Consider the following 17,914-nt stretch of genomic DNA (forward strand, 5'->3'; position numbering starts at 1 on the left):
ATGTGGATTACTAATTTATATACCCCACACACACACACAAAATGATATCTATATCTGTATATATATGTGTACTCACTAATTCACACACATGCCACCCACCTACACATACACACAGGTGAGTTCGTAAGTTGGGTGTTGTGATTTGTATGTATGCATGTGCTTGGTGTACTTGGGATACCTGGGGAAAGGTTAAGGTAAGAAAGTAGAAGTGTAGGGAGTTAAAGTTACTGGAAATGAAAGTCACTGGGACTGGGATTAGAACCGGTAGACTAGAGGGGCCTGGGCTGAAGAACTGAGGCTCAGGGGTAACTTTAGGTTAATTGATCTTAATTGATTAAAAGACAAGGACCAAAACCTGCATGCCGGCCCAGCATGCCAGCCCAGAGTCTGGGACTGGAGCCAGAGCTATGGGGGAGCTGAAAAGGTAGGTGTTGGAGAGAGAAAGTGGGACTAAGGGAAAATGTGTGTGTTAAAGAGGGGCTCTGGATGTTGGGGAGCCAGAGGATGGCTAGAGAATTCTAGGAAGCTGCAGGGGGGTGGGAAGCCTGAAAACAGAGAGATGGACAGCAGAAAAAACACAGAAAAAGCAGCAGGAGAGACTGAAAGGCAGCAGAAGCAGCAGGAAAGCAGAGAAAGGCAGCAGAAAGTCACAGGGAAAAGGCAGTAGGAATTGAGAGGAGATCGGGAAACTAGTGGAAAGGGGTGGGGGCTGGAATTGAGAGAAAGAGAGAGAGAGAATGAGGCTGGAACTTAAGATAGGGAAGGGACTGGGATTCAGTAAAACATGACCCAACTCAGGGTTGCAAATGACAGTGGTTTTATTGAACAGGGGAGATGGTGACACAATGCCAAATTGGTTCCCTTGTACCCACACACAGCCACCCACCCACCCACCCAATGGCAGCAGGGGTTAGAGAGGCTTGGTGCAGGGGCTGAAGTCCACTGAAGTCCAGGAGGAGAGGGAGAGAGAGTCCAAATTGTAGGAGGAGGTGTGCAGGTAATATCTACCTATCCAGGCTGGAAGGGGTCCTTGTCCAGTAGGTGTTGTCCAGAGGGGGGTCACCAGCAGGGCCTCTGGGTGGATAGGTAGTATGGCATGGTGCTGGTGAGATGGAAATGGTGTTCCCACTAGGTCCGTCTTCACTGCCCCTTTTTTATAGGGGCAGACCTTGTGTGACCCTAGTGACCCGCTTGATCCAGGGACAGCAGGGCAGACCCTACACTGAGAGGCTACGGGACCTGAACCTGTTCAGCCTTCACAAGAGAAGGCTATGGGGGGAACTGGTGACCATCTATAAACTGACTAGGGGGGACCAGAAGGGTTTTGGGGAGACCTTGTTTCCCCTAGTGCCCCCTGGGATAACAAGGAATAACGGCCACAAGTTGTTGGAGAGCAGGTTTAGATTAGATATCCGTAAGAACTACTTCACAGTCAGAGCGGCTAGGATCTGGAACCGACTTCCAAGGAAGTGGTGCTGGCTCCTACCCTGGGGGTCTTTAAGAATCAGTTTGATTCCTACCTGGCTGGGGTCATTTGAGCACAGTTTTCTTCCTGCCCAGGCAGGGGGTTGGATCTAAAAGGTCCCTTCTGACCCTACTTCTATAATTCTATGACAGGAGGCATGCCCAGGCAAGGGTCAGCCCCTGGTGTACTGAGCATGTGTGCTCCATGCAGGGATGTGCAGTTTCTGTTGTCTGTAATGGTGAGAGTTGCTGGTTTTTCAGGGTCCTTTGTCTTTCAAATGCTGGTTTTGTCTCTGTTCCTGGGTGAGGTCCATGGTTCCTGGGTGAATCAATGCGAGGCGATGGCCCAGTCATTACAGGCCATTCAGTAGAGGCCTGCTACCATTGTATTTCAATCATTCTCAATCACACTCATTCATTGGGGAACCAATTTACATGGGAGGGGTACGTGACTCATACAGTTGCAACATGGGATGCCCAGGCAGAGGACAGAAGATGGAGACTTGACATATAAAATGGAAACTTGACATGACTTTGGTTCACTTACAAACACAGGCCTAAACCATACAATATCCATATGAAACAATAAAAATCAGTACAAAAATGATGATAATACAATATACAACAGAAAAAAAAAATCAATAAAACCCTAATAATACAATATAAAACGATGGATATCCAAAACCAAAAACTTGCTACAAAAATAAAAATGTTTAAAGCTTATCCCATGTCTTAGCATACTTATACTTATCTATAGGGAAAAGAGAGGGAGAGAAAAAAAAATCAGAAATGATTGGGGAAAGGGAGGGAATGCAGTTTAAAATTAAAAAAAAAAAAGAAAAAGAAAGAAACTGGGGGTTTTGCTACAGTTCAAGCACCTACACCTTCAAGAGAAATGTGGATGTTTATCGTGCTGGGATCCTGTGACCCCAGCTGACTTCCTGCCCTCGGGCAGGGGCCTCAATGATCTTCCGAGGTCCCTTCCAGCCCTAATGTCTATGAAATCTATTAAACTTTTGTATTTTCTCTTTTAGCTGACATGTGAGAAAGTACTTGACCTCATGTGCTATATCACACTCCCCATCCAAGATGGAGTTAAAACACAAGAAGAACAGCCGAAAGTAAAGTCGAAATTCAGGAAAGGTATGGGATTACGTTTCATTTGCCCTCTGTACAGCTGAAAGAGCAGATATGTATTAATTGAGGGAGAAATGGCAACATTCTCAATGACATAAATTAGAGGCAAGCTAGTGGGCATAAACTGCTCTAGCAAACTTTTCCAACTTCCTGCGGAAGATGTTGCACCGGGGTAGTGACACGATAATATGTAGGCTTCATGTTATGTTACACTGTATTGCAAAAGCACTTGTTCTCCTTTCCCTTCCTGATCAGACCTCAGTCTTCTAACAAAATAATTTCAGAACCTGCTTGTCAGTATCCCAAAGGTGGTGCTTAATACTATAAAAAGAGACAATGTTGCTTGTTTCTGTTTTCGCCACAAAATGACTTGTCACTAGTGCATTGCTTTGCTTAGTATAAAACCATAGCAGGAGAGAGAAGAGGAGAGCCTTGCTTATACTTGCTTAGCATTTGACTGATTCTTAATTTGACTGCAACTTTGGCATGAGCATAAGCATAGGCAGTTGGAGACTTATCCTCTCTCTCTTTCATCCTGATTCATTATCACTAATGGAACTGTGTAATAAATATACTTATGACTCTAATGCAATTTATTTGTTACAGGTTCTGACCTGAAGCTTTGGCCATGTACCAGTAAAGCTATTATGCCCTACTGTCTCCATTTACTGTTAGCTTGTTTCAAGGTAAGCTGTAGTCAAGGCACCATATTGTCTGTGCAGCTTAGACCTGAATTATGCAGCAGGGACCATGGCAATTCCCCTACCCCAACATCTAAGGCAGTGCAATTAGTAGTAGTGTCCTTTATGTTACTTGGTAAGGTTAGTGTGGAAGGAGAGTTTGGCATCTAGATGGGGGGGTTACATTAGGAAGGCATGACAGGTTGTTGGTACCTAGGGACAGTTGCTTCTATACTGTGAGAAGGAGAGGAAGAGGAATGGATATCTGTTTTTCCCCATTCATTTTGGCATCAGGTAGTTACTGACTTGGGAAGAGAGGTGCAGTTTCTCACTTCTCCAAGCTGGCAAACCCTCAGCAGCAATTGGCTCCCCTCCTATTCACCCTGCCTACCTTCCAGCTTGAAATCTCTGCTGAAATAGCTAACGGTGGTCACAGCTGTATTGGCCTTAGTGTTTAGCACAAATCACTCTTTGTTTATTGTTCCAGGCTGCCTTTTGAACTGTGGTGGACACTTCACCACTGTGGTTTGCTGTGTCCATAGGGCAAAGGTTCTTCAGAACTAAAAAGGCATGATATTTATTTTTGACATTACAGGTGACCCGGCAAAAAAAAAAAAAGCATCTGATGCTGATAGTTCTGTATATGGGCATACCAGTTGAAGGGCTCATGCTATACTCCCCCTCCACCCAAGCTGACCATTTGAAAAAAACAACACAAAACCTTAGGGAACTACACAACACCGAAGTGTGTGCATTAATGATGGTTGCCACTCATATGCCAACACCCCACATAAAATATAAAGGGCAGTCGCACCCTACCATAAAGAAACATTATAACTTTAACTCTGCCATACTCTACTCCAACAGTGATTTGTTGAGTGCAAATTTTTCTTACAGCTGCGAGCTTTCACAGACAGCAGGGATGACATTGCTTTGGGCCACGTGGTTGTGTTGCTTCAGCATGAATGGCCAAGAGGTGAGAACTTGTTCCTGAAAGCCATCAACAAAATCTGCCAGCAAGGAAACTTCCAGTATGAGAATTTTTTCAACTATGTTACAAGTATCCTTTTTTTTTTTTTTCCTATTATGACACCATGAATGCAGCCAAAAAAAATGCAGGACTGTCTTCCCTAATCCCAAACCATGTACATCAGAGAAGCAGATAAACACTCTCATAAGTGGCTGTTCTCCAGGGACCAAATTCTGCTTTGTCTGACACACTATATAAGGCAGTTGTAATCCATCTGTGGGAATGTGTAGATTGGAGTGGAACTGGCTGTAAACATAGGTGGGGGATGCCTGCTGATACCTGAAGGACAGGCATCTCTACATAGCTACTTAGTTGAGCAGTATGGCACATACTACTTAGTTGAACAGTATGGCACTTGTTTATGTCTTTACAGATAGGTCTGCCAGGACTTCCTGTACTATTAAGAGTTGCCTGGGACCATTTTGCTGGTTTTTCTGTTCTGTTTGTTAGGAAGGTGGGCTGCAGGGGAGTGGCAGCTGCAGGGGAGTGGCAACTTCAAAGCACTGGGATTTTGCCCCTTTTTTAACTTTGCATCTGTTTAACAATTTCAGGCCATCTTTTCAGAATGGTCTGTGTTCAGATTCCTGCAGAGCACATATGATTTACAACTGCAAGTGTCCAGTGGGTGTTTTGCAATGTGGTCAGCTAAGTGTTTAACCGAACCAGTGTCTCACTGCAGTCATTAGTGAAGGAGGGACCTCATTACCAGCAGGGCTCTCTGAGTGAAATCTGTCCTTATACACACTGTGGGAGAAGTTAAGGGAGCATGTTTATAAAGAGGACTGGAGAAGGAAGAGGCAAAATAGAGAAATGAAAAGAATGAGAAGATGGGGTGAGGGAAAAACTGAGACAAGCATTACAAATCACGGCACCATTATAATGTGGTAGAACTTCCTCAGCCTCGGGGTGGCTCTGCATTTACACTGTACAGAAAAAAAAAAAGCAGTGTGTGAAATATTGGTGGGGAAGGACTTTAGGATTTCATAGATACTTATGAAGTTAGATACCTAAACACCTTGAGGAACTGGGCCTTAGTGATCTCAATCGTTACTTCCACTTTGGTGTCTGACTTGCATGTGTGTGATGAGTGTGCCTGGTATGGATACTTCACATGAATTTTTAAGGTCCAGTGTGCTGGGAATATACACTGTGACCATGTGTAACTGTGTGTGTAGTGGGATTGGGGACTTGCTCAGCTCAAATGGTCCTTAAATGCAATACAGTCCATATTACCAGGGTATGCCTGTCGCACAGGTGCCCTCCTATATCAGTCAGTCCTCAAACTTTAACCGAAACAGTCCACAAACGGTTAACTCACAGGTCTTTTTCCTCTTCAGCCCCTTTGAAAGTGCCTCTGGCTCACTGCTTTTGCTCCTTCCTCACTGCAGTCTCTCTTCTCAGGCTGGCTGCAACTCGGCTCCCTGCTGTAGTGCTGCTGCTCCCAGTCTCATGGCACTTAGGTCTCTTCCCAGACCCTGAGAGCCCCTGGTTTGGTATTGCAGCTGCTGGCCAGGTCTGTCTCTGTAGGAGCCTTTAACTTCCTCTGGCCATTAATTAGCTCCCTCAGCTGGCCCAGTGCTCCTGAACATCCAGTAGTTAGTATTACCACTCTTGCAGCTGGGCAGAAGCTTCTAGTGCTATAGCCTGCCACAGTGAGAATCAGAGGATGAGCAGTTACAAACTATTTGTCTTATCTGACAATCTTATCAATATGTAGTGTTGCTTCAACCTTTGTTCTTTTTAATAAGGTTTGCTACATGAAGACATATTTAACAACCTTTTTTTCCCTATGGAGTCCTGAACCGCTTCCACAGATATTGATATGCTGGAAGAATTTGCCTATTTAAGAACACAAGAAGGAGGGAAAATCCATCTGGAACTGTTGCCCAATCAGGGACTGTTGATCAAGTAAGGAAAAGAGTGTTTCCCTTTGTTTCAGATGATCTGAAATGTGTTCTACTTGTCTGCATGACTTATGTGAGCTTCTAGGTAATATGTGTTGTGGTGCTTGTAACAAGGAAGGAGGTCAAACAGGGTCTTGGTTTTGTGTCTCTTCTACCAAATTCTGGACTTTTTTGGTATTCTTGTGCTTCAAACTTGTCTAACTTAAAGAGTGCTGGAATGTGTTACGTTGATCATTTTGGAATAACTGTTACTGAAATGGTGCAGAAATACTTCTCATACATTTTTCTTTGAAATGTGCATGTCAGAAGTATTTTAAACTACCACATACTCCTGATATATACACCTACTGTATCAGTGTATAGTTCCCTTAACCATAACACAACGCTAGTGTCAATTTGTTGCCTGTTGCTTTCACTGTAACATAAGCCAGTTATCTGCATATTAGTTAAGTGCATAAACCAATTAAGCATGCAGCACCTTTTAGCCCCAGCGTCTGCTTTGTAACTTAATTTGTTCCCAGTTTAGCTGTATAAAAATGGTGAAGACAAAGCAGCTGTCAAAGGGTTCTATGAGAAGCCTTGAAAATGCCCATATATAGAATCTAATTATTCAGGGGCTGTCTTATATGTAAGTAAATATAGTATTTAAAAAATGAGAAGGGAATAATACAAGTGCTGTCATTACTCCTGTAAAGACTTATGTGCTTACTTAACTCTGCACAAGTACTATTTCTCAAGTATTTCACTGCTAGTATTTGCACGAGTTTTGTCTAAAGTATGAGAAGAGAGAAAAAACAAAGAAAAGGGACTAATTGTTTCTATTTTGCTCTTAACACAAAATTATGTTGAAGTTCAAATCAGGAATTATGGGTAATTCCTGTCACATTTTCACAGAATGTTAACTGGGCGATCATAATGGTAGTTAATTTCTGGTCAGCCTACCTGCTGCCTCCTGTCTCTCCCTCTCTCATTGTCAAGGATTGTAATAGCAGCCCCAAAACAGCTTGTTAGAAGTCCAAGAAATTATGGGAGATAATCATTTTCAGGGCTGCTAATAGCACAACACTGACAGTGCTGTACTGTGTACTTAACAAACATTGATTGGTTAGCTTTTAGTTTTAATAAGTGGATACTCCAGGTAGGTGTATAGGAATTTATTTTCAGTTCTCCATGCACTTAAATGGAGTACACTGTAATTAAAACATTGGGATAAAACATTTTCAGTAGCAAAATTTAAGCAGCAGCAGCTGCATCTGTTTCATTAAGAGTTCTGAAAGATCACATGGAGAGAACAACTTATAAATAGAGTATACATTAAAGCACATTCCAGATAAACTTTGTATTTAAACTTCTGCCTAGATTCAGTGAGTTGTTTATCTACCCTGATGTAACAAGCTGAGGCGAATCAGGTTTGTTTAGTGCAAGGTGCTATAGGAAGTCTTTTTGACAAGTCAGGCGTCCATTTTTTTCTTTGAATCTAGACTGATCCAGTAGCCTCAGCATGGTTTTGGAGGCATAGGCCCTTTAGAAAGTTCTAACAGGTTGTCAGGAAGGAACTGTAGCATTTTTCAGAAGAACAAGCGTTTTCAAGCTCTTCTGGCCAGATTCCAGTTTGGTTAACAATACTCTGAGTACTTCAGTTCCAATTAGACATGGGGTAAGGTTGGGTGTTTTGTTTTGTTTTTTGTTGTTTTTTTTGGGGGGGGGTTGTTTTTTGGTTGTTTTTTTTCTGAAACGGCTTAAATTTAGACTCCTGAGTTTCTGGATATGATCCTTGTTATGCTTTGCTTGATTTATTTATTTATTTTTAAATCACTGAGCATCCAACAGTTAAGTCAATTGAAGCTGCTAGTGTTTGGAAAGTATTAAAAAAAATCAGGCTAAACTAATTCAGGTAATTCACCAGGGGCTTAGAAACCCAGCTTTAAGCACCAGATTTTGAGAATCCTAGAACTCTGACTTATTTTATTCTTCCTTCTGCTAACTGGCAAAGTAATATGCTTAGGACTTGGTATCATCTGCATTGCTGAACCTTCTATATGTGGTTATTGGACCACCTGTTTAGATGACCCAGATATATGGCCACGCTAAACTGTCTTCATAAATTTGATTCTACCTTGCTTTATAAGGAATAGGGAAGAGAGGGGTCAGAAAATTTAGTATTGAAGACAGTCCTTAGACATTGTTCTGTGTTAGTTGCAATAGTTTATTATCATGTTGCTGGACTTCCGCTTTTAGCCTCTCCTTCATGGTGACCATTACTCTCCGTATTCTTGCTCCACCAGTCGGGAAATAAGAGGAAAGCACTGCTGGTGGCTAGAGAAACTAACCCCATGGTGGGCCTTGTTTTTTTTTTAGTCAGCACTATGCCTCCAGCATTAGGAAAGCAGGAACAGATGCCAGTTCCTTGTGTCTTACTAAGCTTTCCTCTTTCTGGACGCTGACCATTATTTGGTCTGTTTGGGCTGTATGTTGCTTCCAAGTAGAATTGGAGGCAGGACAGGTCTGTTCAGAGGGGCCATAGAAGGTAGCCATGTTTCTTGTGGCTTCTTCCCTGCCATCAGCCAACAAAGCTCAGCATCATCTCAGCTCTCCTGTCTTGCCCCTTTGGAGCTGGCCTTTTAAAGTCAGTATCCAGACAGTAGTAGTAAATGGCTTTCATTTGGCTCCATGGCTTCAAGATGAATCTTGCTAGAAACTCTGCACATTTGCACCTTAGCAGTTCTGGCAATAAGGCCACCAGTCTGTATTGTATAAAGCTATCGAGTCCTATCTGTACTTGAAAAGACTCCTACAACCTTTTGCTACAGTAACACAAAGGAAGGATGATGCTTCCCACTCCATTTGTTCCCCACATAAGCACATTTATAGCCCCAGTATTTTAAACGATGGGAAAATTATCCCCAAAAGTTCTGGATTATGAGGTGGCATCTTTAGGTGGTGTAAGATGATTAATCACATCTTTGCTTTGTATAGGTTTTACCTAAATGGCAGTATAGTAAGAAGTCAGAGTTTGTTCTCAAAGTTAATTCTCTGTTCTTTTACCAACATTTTTTTTTGCCCGGAAATTCCCATTGCATTTCAGGAGAAGCTGTTCTTGAGCCAGCAGTTCAGGAAAACAAACTACTATGTAAATCCTTCAAAGGCTGCCATAAGGGCAACACAGCCTGTAAAAACCCTTGGTAGCCGGATAGATTAATTTGTAGTAGCCTGTAGGCTTATTGTCAGACAGGTAACATGAGGCTCTAGTTAGTCAGATTCTGCTTCACCCGGTGAATTGCCCTTTGTAGGCTTGGGCTCCTGCAGCATTTCCCTCTTCCGTCTGTGCTGCAGCCATCTGGTTGTTTTTACCTATGTTCCCCCATGCTGTCAGCTAGATTATCTGTAGTGAAATCAGAAGTTAACCATTCGGTACTTCAAGCTCTACTTTAGACAAGTCCTCTTCCCTAGCTCTGTTGGTTGCAACATCCACTGAGCATAATGGTTACCAGGTACAGCAAGGGAAGAGGGGAGTCTTGGACTATAAAAAAAGTTGTTTTTATCCTTAGGCTCCTATTTTTGTAAATAGCCTGAGAATAGTATGATACAATGAACAGTGAATTGCTCACCAAACGGTTTGGTTACCTTGGCTGGAAAGTTGACTGTTCTATTTTCTTTCCCTACCTGTACCTCCAAATAGACAGATGAATAAAACCTCATCCCTACTACGAATTGAAGCAGATCAGATTCAAGTTGTGACTCATTCACACTTCTAAACGGGACTCCAAGGTGGAAATATCTGGATACACTTTAATCTTCTGGCTTGCATATGTCACTTTCCAAATCTGAAAGGACTAGTTGCAAGATCCCTAAAGCCCTTCTTTATTCTGTTGGCTGCTAAGTAATCAGGAGTTTTATGCTATCAGACTACCATGTGCCAGGGAGACTACATCTTGGCAAGAAACTTGTAGCAAAGGTTGTTGCTGGGCTCTCATTTTTCATCCTATTTATAAAGCCTCAGGTACCTGTTGAAATGCCAAGGCTTTTATAGCCTTGTGGGGGAGATACAGGGATGCATTGAGAGTTTTTGTGAAATTGTAACTTTGTTTAAAAAATAGTATCTAGACACAGCCATTGCTACACTCGTCATTTGTGATCCCTTTCAACAGCTAGATTGCAAAATAAGACCTGCTCTCTAATGGGTACCATTGGGTGTGTGCATATAGCTAGACTGTGGTTTTGGCAAGCAGCAGTGAAGTAACAGGCAAGCAAAACAAATCTGTAACCCAAGCCAGACTTTCAGCAGGAGTCAGCACCCAGTTCCCTTCTCTCTCTCTCTCTCATTCTCAAGGCACTTTTTTGAAAATCCCAGACTCACTCACTCTCTCTCTCTCTCTCTCTCTCTCTTCACCCCACCCCCTCAGGCATACTGGACACTTTTGAAGTCTTCCTATTCAATCAAATAATGTTTGTGAATCAGGTTTTTTCAGGATCTTCCAGCCTAATCTTAGTACTTCTGGAAAAAATAAGTTATCCCTTGCTGTTCCTCTGAATGCTGTGATTGACTTTTAGCAGCTCTCCACCCACCTGCATTAATGAATTGCAAACATTGACCCCATGAATCACCCTTGGCATCCTGAAGATGGACACCTAAACTCCCTATTTTTGGCATCTGAGTGGCTAGCTTTTTCAAAGGTTGAGTAAGTTGCCCTCCTATTTGCTTTAGTGGGAGTGGTGGATCTGCAGGGCTCCTGCCAATCAGCTCATTTGCTTATGTTCCTAATGTGGATTCAGGTGCAGTTTATAGGAACTCTAGTAGGAAAACTTTGATCAATAAATCTACACCAAATTTCCAAAGTTTGATCAGGCAGGTTACAGAATTTGCTTTGGGCAGTTTGAGGCTTGCATTCTTTGCTATAGAGTGCACACACATTCTGGATATGTGTCTTGTCCTCAGAGTATGAACTGTTGGGGGTTTTTTTAGCTAAAATATCATTTGGTGGCTGATCCATAAAGAGACTACCCCATTCCCTAAGCTAGTGATAGATTGCTCTGAATGTGGTGGTAGGGTTTGGAAAATGTTTGAAGAGGTACATAAATGAGGACAAAACACCTGATGGGCACATGGCTTTTTTCACATCCTACATGCAGTTTGCAGAGTTGGTATTTGTGCTCTGGTATCAGCACCCTGAACCTGGTTCCTTGCTTCATTTGGAAGACCAGTGTGCTAGTTCCAAGATCTGTATGTACTACGCAGTGAATACTGTAATGTACACAACTGTACTGTTCCCACAGTGCCCCATGTCTATGCACCTTGCTTGGGCTCAGCAAGAATTCCCTTAGCTCAAAGATCTAAATTGTCAGATCCGGCCAAGATGGTGCTCTCCACACCTGCTAAGGAACCTGGTCTTAGGTCTGTCTCCAGTAGTCATGTAGTCAGTGAAGTGGTTCCTGGGGACTGTGGCCGTTCTTTCCCATAGCTTCCTGGGGATTGCTTCTCCTGCCTTTTATCCTCTCCAGACCTGAGGCTTTAGGTGATCTGGCTACAGGGGAATTTGGGATTTGCTTTTTCTCCCCAGAGTATAAGTGAATTTCTCTCATTAAAGAGAGAATGAACACACAGAGCCAACCACCACTGTTGTTTGGATGCTGGAGGGCTGACAAAACAACATTGACTGTGGAGTCCATGACCATTTTTGTGATTCCTGCCCTCAGGGCCTTTTGCTCTTTCACTCACTCTCCTTCCTGCATCATTTGTGAAGGAACCTCTGTATAGTTATCCAGAGTATTGCCCTTTTTACCTTACCTTTATTCTTTCCCTTCCATGTCTTATAGTCTGGTCTACTCCCATGAGCACGAAGGCAGGAGCAGTAGAGAGGACTGGCCTTTTCTAGAGCTCTCCAGCATTCCCTTCCTCCACCCTTGTGCAGGCAGCAAGCCATGTGATTTCCTGTCTGTTTCCTTTTGGTTCTTCATTACTAGCCCACAGGGCTTCTTAACCTTTGTGCATCCATAAGGCTTCGTGCTCCTGATCCATTGGTGCTTTTCTGGACATCAGTTTTGGGAAGTAGACTTGGTGCTTTGTGTGTTGAGCTACTTGCTTGGCACTGTTTTGGCCATTTTTGTCTTGTGCAGCAGAAGCCCTAGTAAGTTTAAAAATTTTCACACATGGTTATCCCATGCATCTCACCAGCATGCGTTGCTGGAGTCTTGTGCCTAAGAAAGGACAGATCGGCTTATTGATGTCACTAGGAGCTTGTCAGAATCAGCAGCCCCTGAAGGCCTAGAACACACAGGAGAGATCCACCAGCATATCTAAGTTAGACCATGTCTGCTGTCATTTCTGCATCAAGGCTTTGGCCTCCTTCCAGCCTGAGTGCACCCAATAACCACTGTAGGACAGAGTCCTCATTAAATAAAGCATTGCTCGGCCAAAATACTGAGCTGTTAGTCTGTGCTTTGCTTTCTGGAGCCATAAAAGTTTTGTCTGGTCACCTGCCCTTACTCCTTGGTTGCTGAGTTAGGTTGTCTACTGACGCCAAGGCCTGTTTCAGCCAAATATATTTTCGTCTCCACCCTATGATGCAGGGAGGTCTGGCTCCAGAGCTGGAATGCGGATGACAAGACGAGTAAGACACTCCTATTACCTTAGGGTCTTTGAGGAGGATCTGTACTAGACCAAAGAGTCTTTCCCACTCCAAAAATGTGTCCCATGCCAGTGCACAAAGCCCTGTATCCTCTCCAGGCCTGAGGCTTTGGTGATCTGGCTACAGAGGAATTTGGGATTTGCCTTTCTTCCCAGAGTCTGAGTGAATTTCTCTCATTAAAGAGAGAATGAACGCAGAGAGCCAACTACCACTGTTTGGATGCTGGAGGGCTGACATTACTGAAACCTTCACACAGGTCCAAAGAGGAACCCCAGGTCCACTCCATGACTTATTGAAAGGAGCAGGTAGATGCATCTGTGAACACCAGTCTGTCAAAGGAATTGAGCTTTGAGAGTAAGATCTGTTGATTATAGATAAAAAATGGTGCAGCCTTGAGGGAGAAGCCGCCTTTGAATCTACGCAAATCTCTCTGAAGGCTGTAAACTCAGGGCAGTAGGGCTGGGGAAAAATATTGCACTTGGAAAAGGTCTGAGGGGACTAGAAATGCCATCCAGAATTTTCCACAAGGTCCAGTTACTTGCAGAAACAGGACCTCTTTAATCCTGAGCCTGGCAACAACCAGGATAGCAATTTCCTTCATGCACTTTGATCCTGCATGAAGTCTGGACATCCAAAAAAGGCTGTTGCAGTTGCTATTAGAACCCCTCCCAATCCCTGGAGAAGTTAGTGGCCTATGTAGGGGAGTCGCGGCCCAGAGACTTGAATCCAGGAAACTTGGCAGGGAAAGTGAAAATAAATAAGTCTTCTAGAAGGTGTTCCTTACTGCTGGCAAAGGAAGAGGAACTTGCCTGCTGCAAACCCAAGGACTGGTGGCCCAGTAAACCCAATGTCCTATGCTCTAGCTCCAGCAAGAGGTGAAGACAGACACCAACTAATTTCTGCATTTGCTGTCCAAGCTACTTTGCCCTGATTCAGCCTCCGGTGAGAGGCAGTTTCACTCGGAGGGGTGGGGGTTACAGGAACAGTGTCTGACAGTCCACACTCCCTTGGTTCTTTGAGTTTTATTTTGGGAATGGGTCTCTCCTTTTCATCTAGTTCTGCTTGGAATAACATCTCTTTACCTCTCTCAGGAAAGGCCTCGTGGGCATATTCCTTTCTACAGGTGATGTGTGTAGCACACAACTTGTTGCCCTTTTGGTTGCATTGTTTTTCCTTCTGAACCACCTCTAGCACCCCTTAAGAATGGCAGCCTGCTTTTCTAGATATCTTGGAGCCCTTTCATTGGTTTCTGAAGATACCACAGTTCCTCTGGGGCTCTGCATTCTCCTGCTCCTGGTACTTCTGGTCAGTTACAGCATGATCTTGCCTTCTGCTCAGAAGAAATTGCTAGCTCAGGTAGCCTAAATTCCTGTGCAGGAAGGAGGGTGACACACAGTGTCTCTCTGAGGCCCCGTCATTTAAAATATTTGAGCTAAGGGAGGTCCTGCCCTGCCTGTCCTACACACACCTGCTTGTGGTAATGCGCTGAGATGCATGTCTGCAGAGGAGAGGGCCACTGGTAAGTAGTACTTTTTCTTGTTCAGTTCCCCATTGACTGTCTGAAATATGCCCTGTTGCTTATAAGGAGAGCAGAGATAGGAAACATCACACTCTCTGTCTTTGGGCCAGCACAACCTCTTTGTTCCCTTGGTTTTCCAAAAATGTCCCTTTGCTCCTCACCAAAATCATTTCATGTTTAAGGAAAACATCCCAGAAAGCATTTCTGCCCATTTTTGGATGACATATCTGCCCACACATAAGCCATGAAATGAAGCAGAGAGCAGGTTTCATGGTGTGACAAGGCTGTGACCATTGCAATAAGCTGCTCGAGTAACGCCACACTTGTTTCCCCTCCCCTGACTGCAGTTGTACTGTTGGTCACACACTGCTCTTTGTGGTCTCCTTCCAAGTTCTCTATCGTCTCTCTTTCTAGAGAGTTGCTTTGCAGCACAGGGCGAATTGGTGTGGGTGTTTGAATGCTGCTGTTTGCTGTTTTTTAAAGGACTTCTAGCCCTCCCATGGGGTTACTGCAGCAGGAATTCATACCTGTGCTACAGCCCAGCATACAGACTGCTGACAGGTACCAACTGGAAAAAACCCTGCTCATGGTGTGCTGTGTTTTGTCAACATGTTTTTACTGCCCATGGTTTTCAGTACTTTATTCATAATTTCTTTTTCATTTGTGCCTACATTGCTTGGCAAGCCATGTTGTACTATTGTAACATTTCTTATTTTTCCATAAGTTACCAATACATGTCTGTTTTTCAGCTTAACTATCACTGTTGAGTTTAAAAGAAAACTGTGGAGATGTCAGTTAGATGATATGGAAATCCAGTTATCAAAATGCTTCAAACAGAAGCATAAACCTTTTTTGTGTTAAATCTACTTGTCATTTTTTTTCTTCAATTATATAGGCTGCAGTTCAGCATTTTCTGTCACTAATATTAAAGTAATTAAACATGGCTATTAACAGCTGAAAAATCTAGTCTTGGAAAAATGCTGCTAGTAATACCCAGCGTTTATCTCGTTTTGTATTGTTCGCTAAGCATTGCCCTTGGCTGTCAGCAATGCTTTCAGGATCTGAGGCACTGAGGACAGCAGGCATGATTTGTGCCATAAACCATGGTGTCCAAATGCAACATGTCAGGTTTAGCTGCCTGACTTAACAAATTGCACAACACAGTCTCCATGTTCAAATCATTTACCACTGTAGTAACAGTTGAAGTCTTGCTGTTTCTTTTAAGTCATCTTCTTGTGAAGCCATTTGCTGCTTGTACGTTAAGTGTAAAATCACCGATTATTTTTTTTCCCCCTACGTGCTGAAGACTGCTCTCTCTCTCTCATTTGAAAGGGAGCCAGTTGACTGTACGCATTTGCTGTGGGGGATCATTGAGTGCTGAAATATCTGATTTTGGTTTCTGACACAATTTCTTCCTGGGTTTAGTTTCCAGAACTGTCCTTTTTGCTTTGCTCCTCCTGTTTCTGTTTTGCCTGCCAGTCAGTCTCTTTCCTCCTTTTGCTTTTTCTACTAGTTCCTCCCACAGCCCACAGGATTCAGCAACTGCCTCTGACCCCTAAGGCTGGCTGTATTCTCTCCTGCCCCATTTATGCTTCTCAGGCCTATGTGCTGAGGCACTTACTAAAGGGTGATATGAGTAAAACAAGCAGCTTCAGGGAGCCAGATCCAGTCCAGTCCTGGCTGCTCCACAGACCTCTGGAATCCAGAGTAACCTCCTCTTCTCCCAGTTTTAGTTAGTGTAGCTGTCACTGCAGGGACCTGCCTCTGCAGGCAGGCAGAGCTAATTAGTGCAGACAGCTGTGCTGCTTCCAGTTCAGGAGGAGATCCCTAACAACTCCCAAACTAGAAGCAGCAGAGCAGGGTTCACATAACACCACGCGCTGTTGGGCTGTATCCTCTCACTGGGAGGCTGCCTGGCCCCAATCTTGGACCAGGATTTCAAGGTTGCGATTAAAATCCCATTTCAGAAAGTCCTCAGGACAGTCCCAAAAACTCAAGATAATCCTGAAAAAATTGGACAGGTTGGTTTGGTTGCTGCGAACATGAGGCTTGTTCTTTCGTCTGCCCTCCCCCCGCCCCAGTTTCACTCCCACCTCCTCCTAGAGCAGGGCCTGCAAATCTGATACAAAGCCTTTGACTCTCTGTGTGGCATGCTAGATCAGGGCAAGTGGAGCTCAGTACCCAAGTATGGTAGAGCACTGTTCTAATAGAAGCAGCCTGGGCCTCCAAAACTGCATGAACTGAAGACATGAGCACAAGACTGATAATAGCATGAGGTGATTTTTAAGGTCTCCTATTCCATTGCCACAGTGAGAACTGGCTTGGCTGAGTACTGGACCTACTGCACTCTTTGAAGCACAAGTCCTGTATTTGTAATCGGAGAGAGAAAACTTTGAGCTCTATCGAGACTTGGCATTCCACAGACAGCTGCTGGCTTCTGCTACCAAGGGCCACCAGGATTTGCCTTGGTTATGAGCCATCCAGCAGATCACAGGTAGATAGATCTCTGTTTTACTCCCCCAGGGTCTTGTGCAAGTTTGCTGCTGTAGCTACCTACAGAGCTCCTTCACTGACACAAGCTGCAGTGAAGTGAAACATGAGCCTATTAGCAATTTTTCCCTCTGTTCTTGGTGAGTGTAGGTGCAGAATGCCTGCAGCTGCTGGAAAGAGAACCCAAAGGATCTGTAGGCTATTTTTTGCTCTTCCCTCACTCTCAGCCAGTTAATGTGTAAGCAGCATTGCAGCACCAGACTGATTTCCTCCTCAGCACAGGGCAAGAAAAGGAGATCTGAAAGTGCTCAGACGAGGGGCCATGGAACAGAAAGAGCTTCCCTGTTACTCTAAACTAAACCCTGACCCTTCATTTTGCATTTATGGATTCCTTCAAAACCACTATTAAAATTATAATAAGCAACTAAATGTTCATTAAGGAAAGCAAAGTGTAGGTAACATTTTGTCTCTCTGGCTAGAGGCCTTGAATCAAACACACACACCACCTTTGAAAACATTTTAATGCCCAAAGTAATTCTTCTTCGGTTTTGTCTTATTTTGTTTTCTTGATGGCTTTAGGCATCACACGGTGACCCGGGGAATAACCAAAGGAGTGAAGGAGGATTTCCGTCTGGCCATGGAGCGCCAGGTCTCACGCTGTGGGGAGAACCTCATGATGGTATTACACAGGTTCTGCATTAATGAGAAGATACTACTACTTCAGACTCTGGTCTGAATGGAGGCATGGGTATCCAACAACAGCTTTTTCCTGATTTTTCCCTCAGGAAGGGCAACAAAGGCCATATTAATTAACAGCACTGCTGTTGAAACAGAACTAATCTAAAATTGTCCTGTTAGTGTTGGTAAGGGACTCCTGATGAATTGTATGTTCTGGACAGCACATAAACAGGAAAAAACGTGGGTGAACAACCTGTTTTAATAGATCAAATATTTTATAATTAAACTTCCTTTTAAAAAAAAATATTTTTTTGTGATTATTGTAGCCAGGCTTGGGTAAATGCAGAAAACATCCTTTGGAAAGAAAACTATAATTTATTAAAAAA

The 17,914-nt window shown here is 43.6% G+C and overlaps 1 protein-coding gene across 9 annotated transcripts in view; it reads left to right on the top strand.

Moving 5' to 3' along the window:
• INTS10 (integrator complex subunit 10) overlaps nucleotides 1-17,832 on the top strand; it is a 68,320-nt gene extending 50,488 nt beyond the window's left edge. For 5 of the 9 annotated variants that reach the window (XM_059722159.1, XM_059722155.1, XM_059722156.1 and 2 more), the window contains 6 exons: nucleotides 2,499-2,607; nucleotides 3,208-3,287; nucleotides 4,179-4,341; nucleotides 6,126-6,219; nucleotides 14,844-14,921; nucleotides 17,430-17,832. In XM_059722159.1, coding sequence (XP_059578142.1) covers nucleotides 2,499-2,607; nucleotides 3,208-3,287; nucleotides 4,179-4,341; nucleotides 6,126-6,219; nucleotides 14,844-14,921; nucleotides 17,430-17,586 — 681 coding nt within the window. In that variant the 3' untranslated portion in view covers nucleotides 17,587-17,832. Of the gene's footprint in view, nucleotides 1-2,498; nucleotides 2,608-3,207; nucleotides 3,288-4,178; nucleotides 4,342-6,125; nucleotides 6,220-14,843; nucleotides 14,922-16,670; nucleotides 16,855-17,429 lie in introns of all 9 variants that reach the window. The other 4 variants (XM_059722158.1, XM_014600402.3, XM_006268470.4 and 1 more) reach the window with 2 other exon arrangements.
• The last annotated feature ends 82 nt before the right edge of the window (nucleotides 17,833-17,914 follow it).

The sequence above is a fragment of the Alligator mississippiensis genome, chromosome 2 (assembly GCF_030867095.1).
Source record: "Alligator mississippiensis isolate rAllMis1 chromosome 2, rAllMis1, whole genome shotgun sequence".
NCBI lineage: Eukaryota > Metazoa > Chordata > Crocodylia > Alligatoridae > Alligator > Alligator mississippiensis.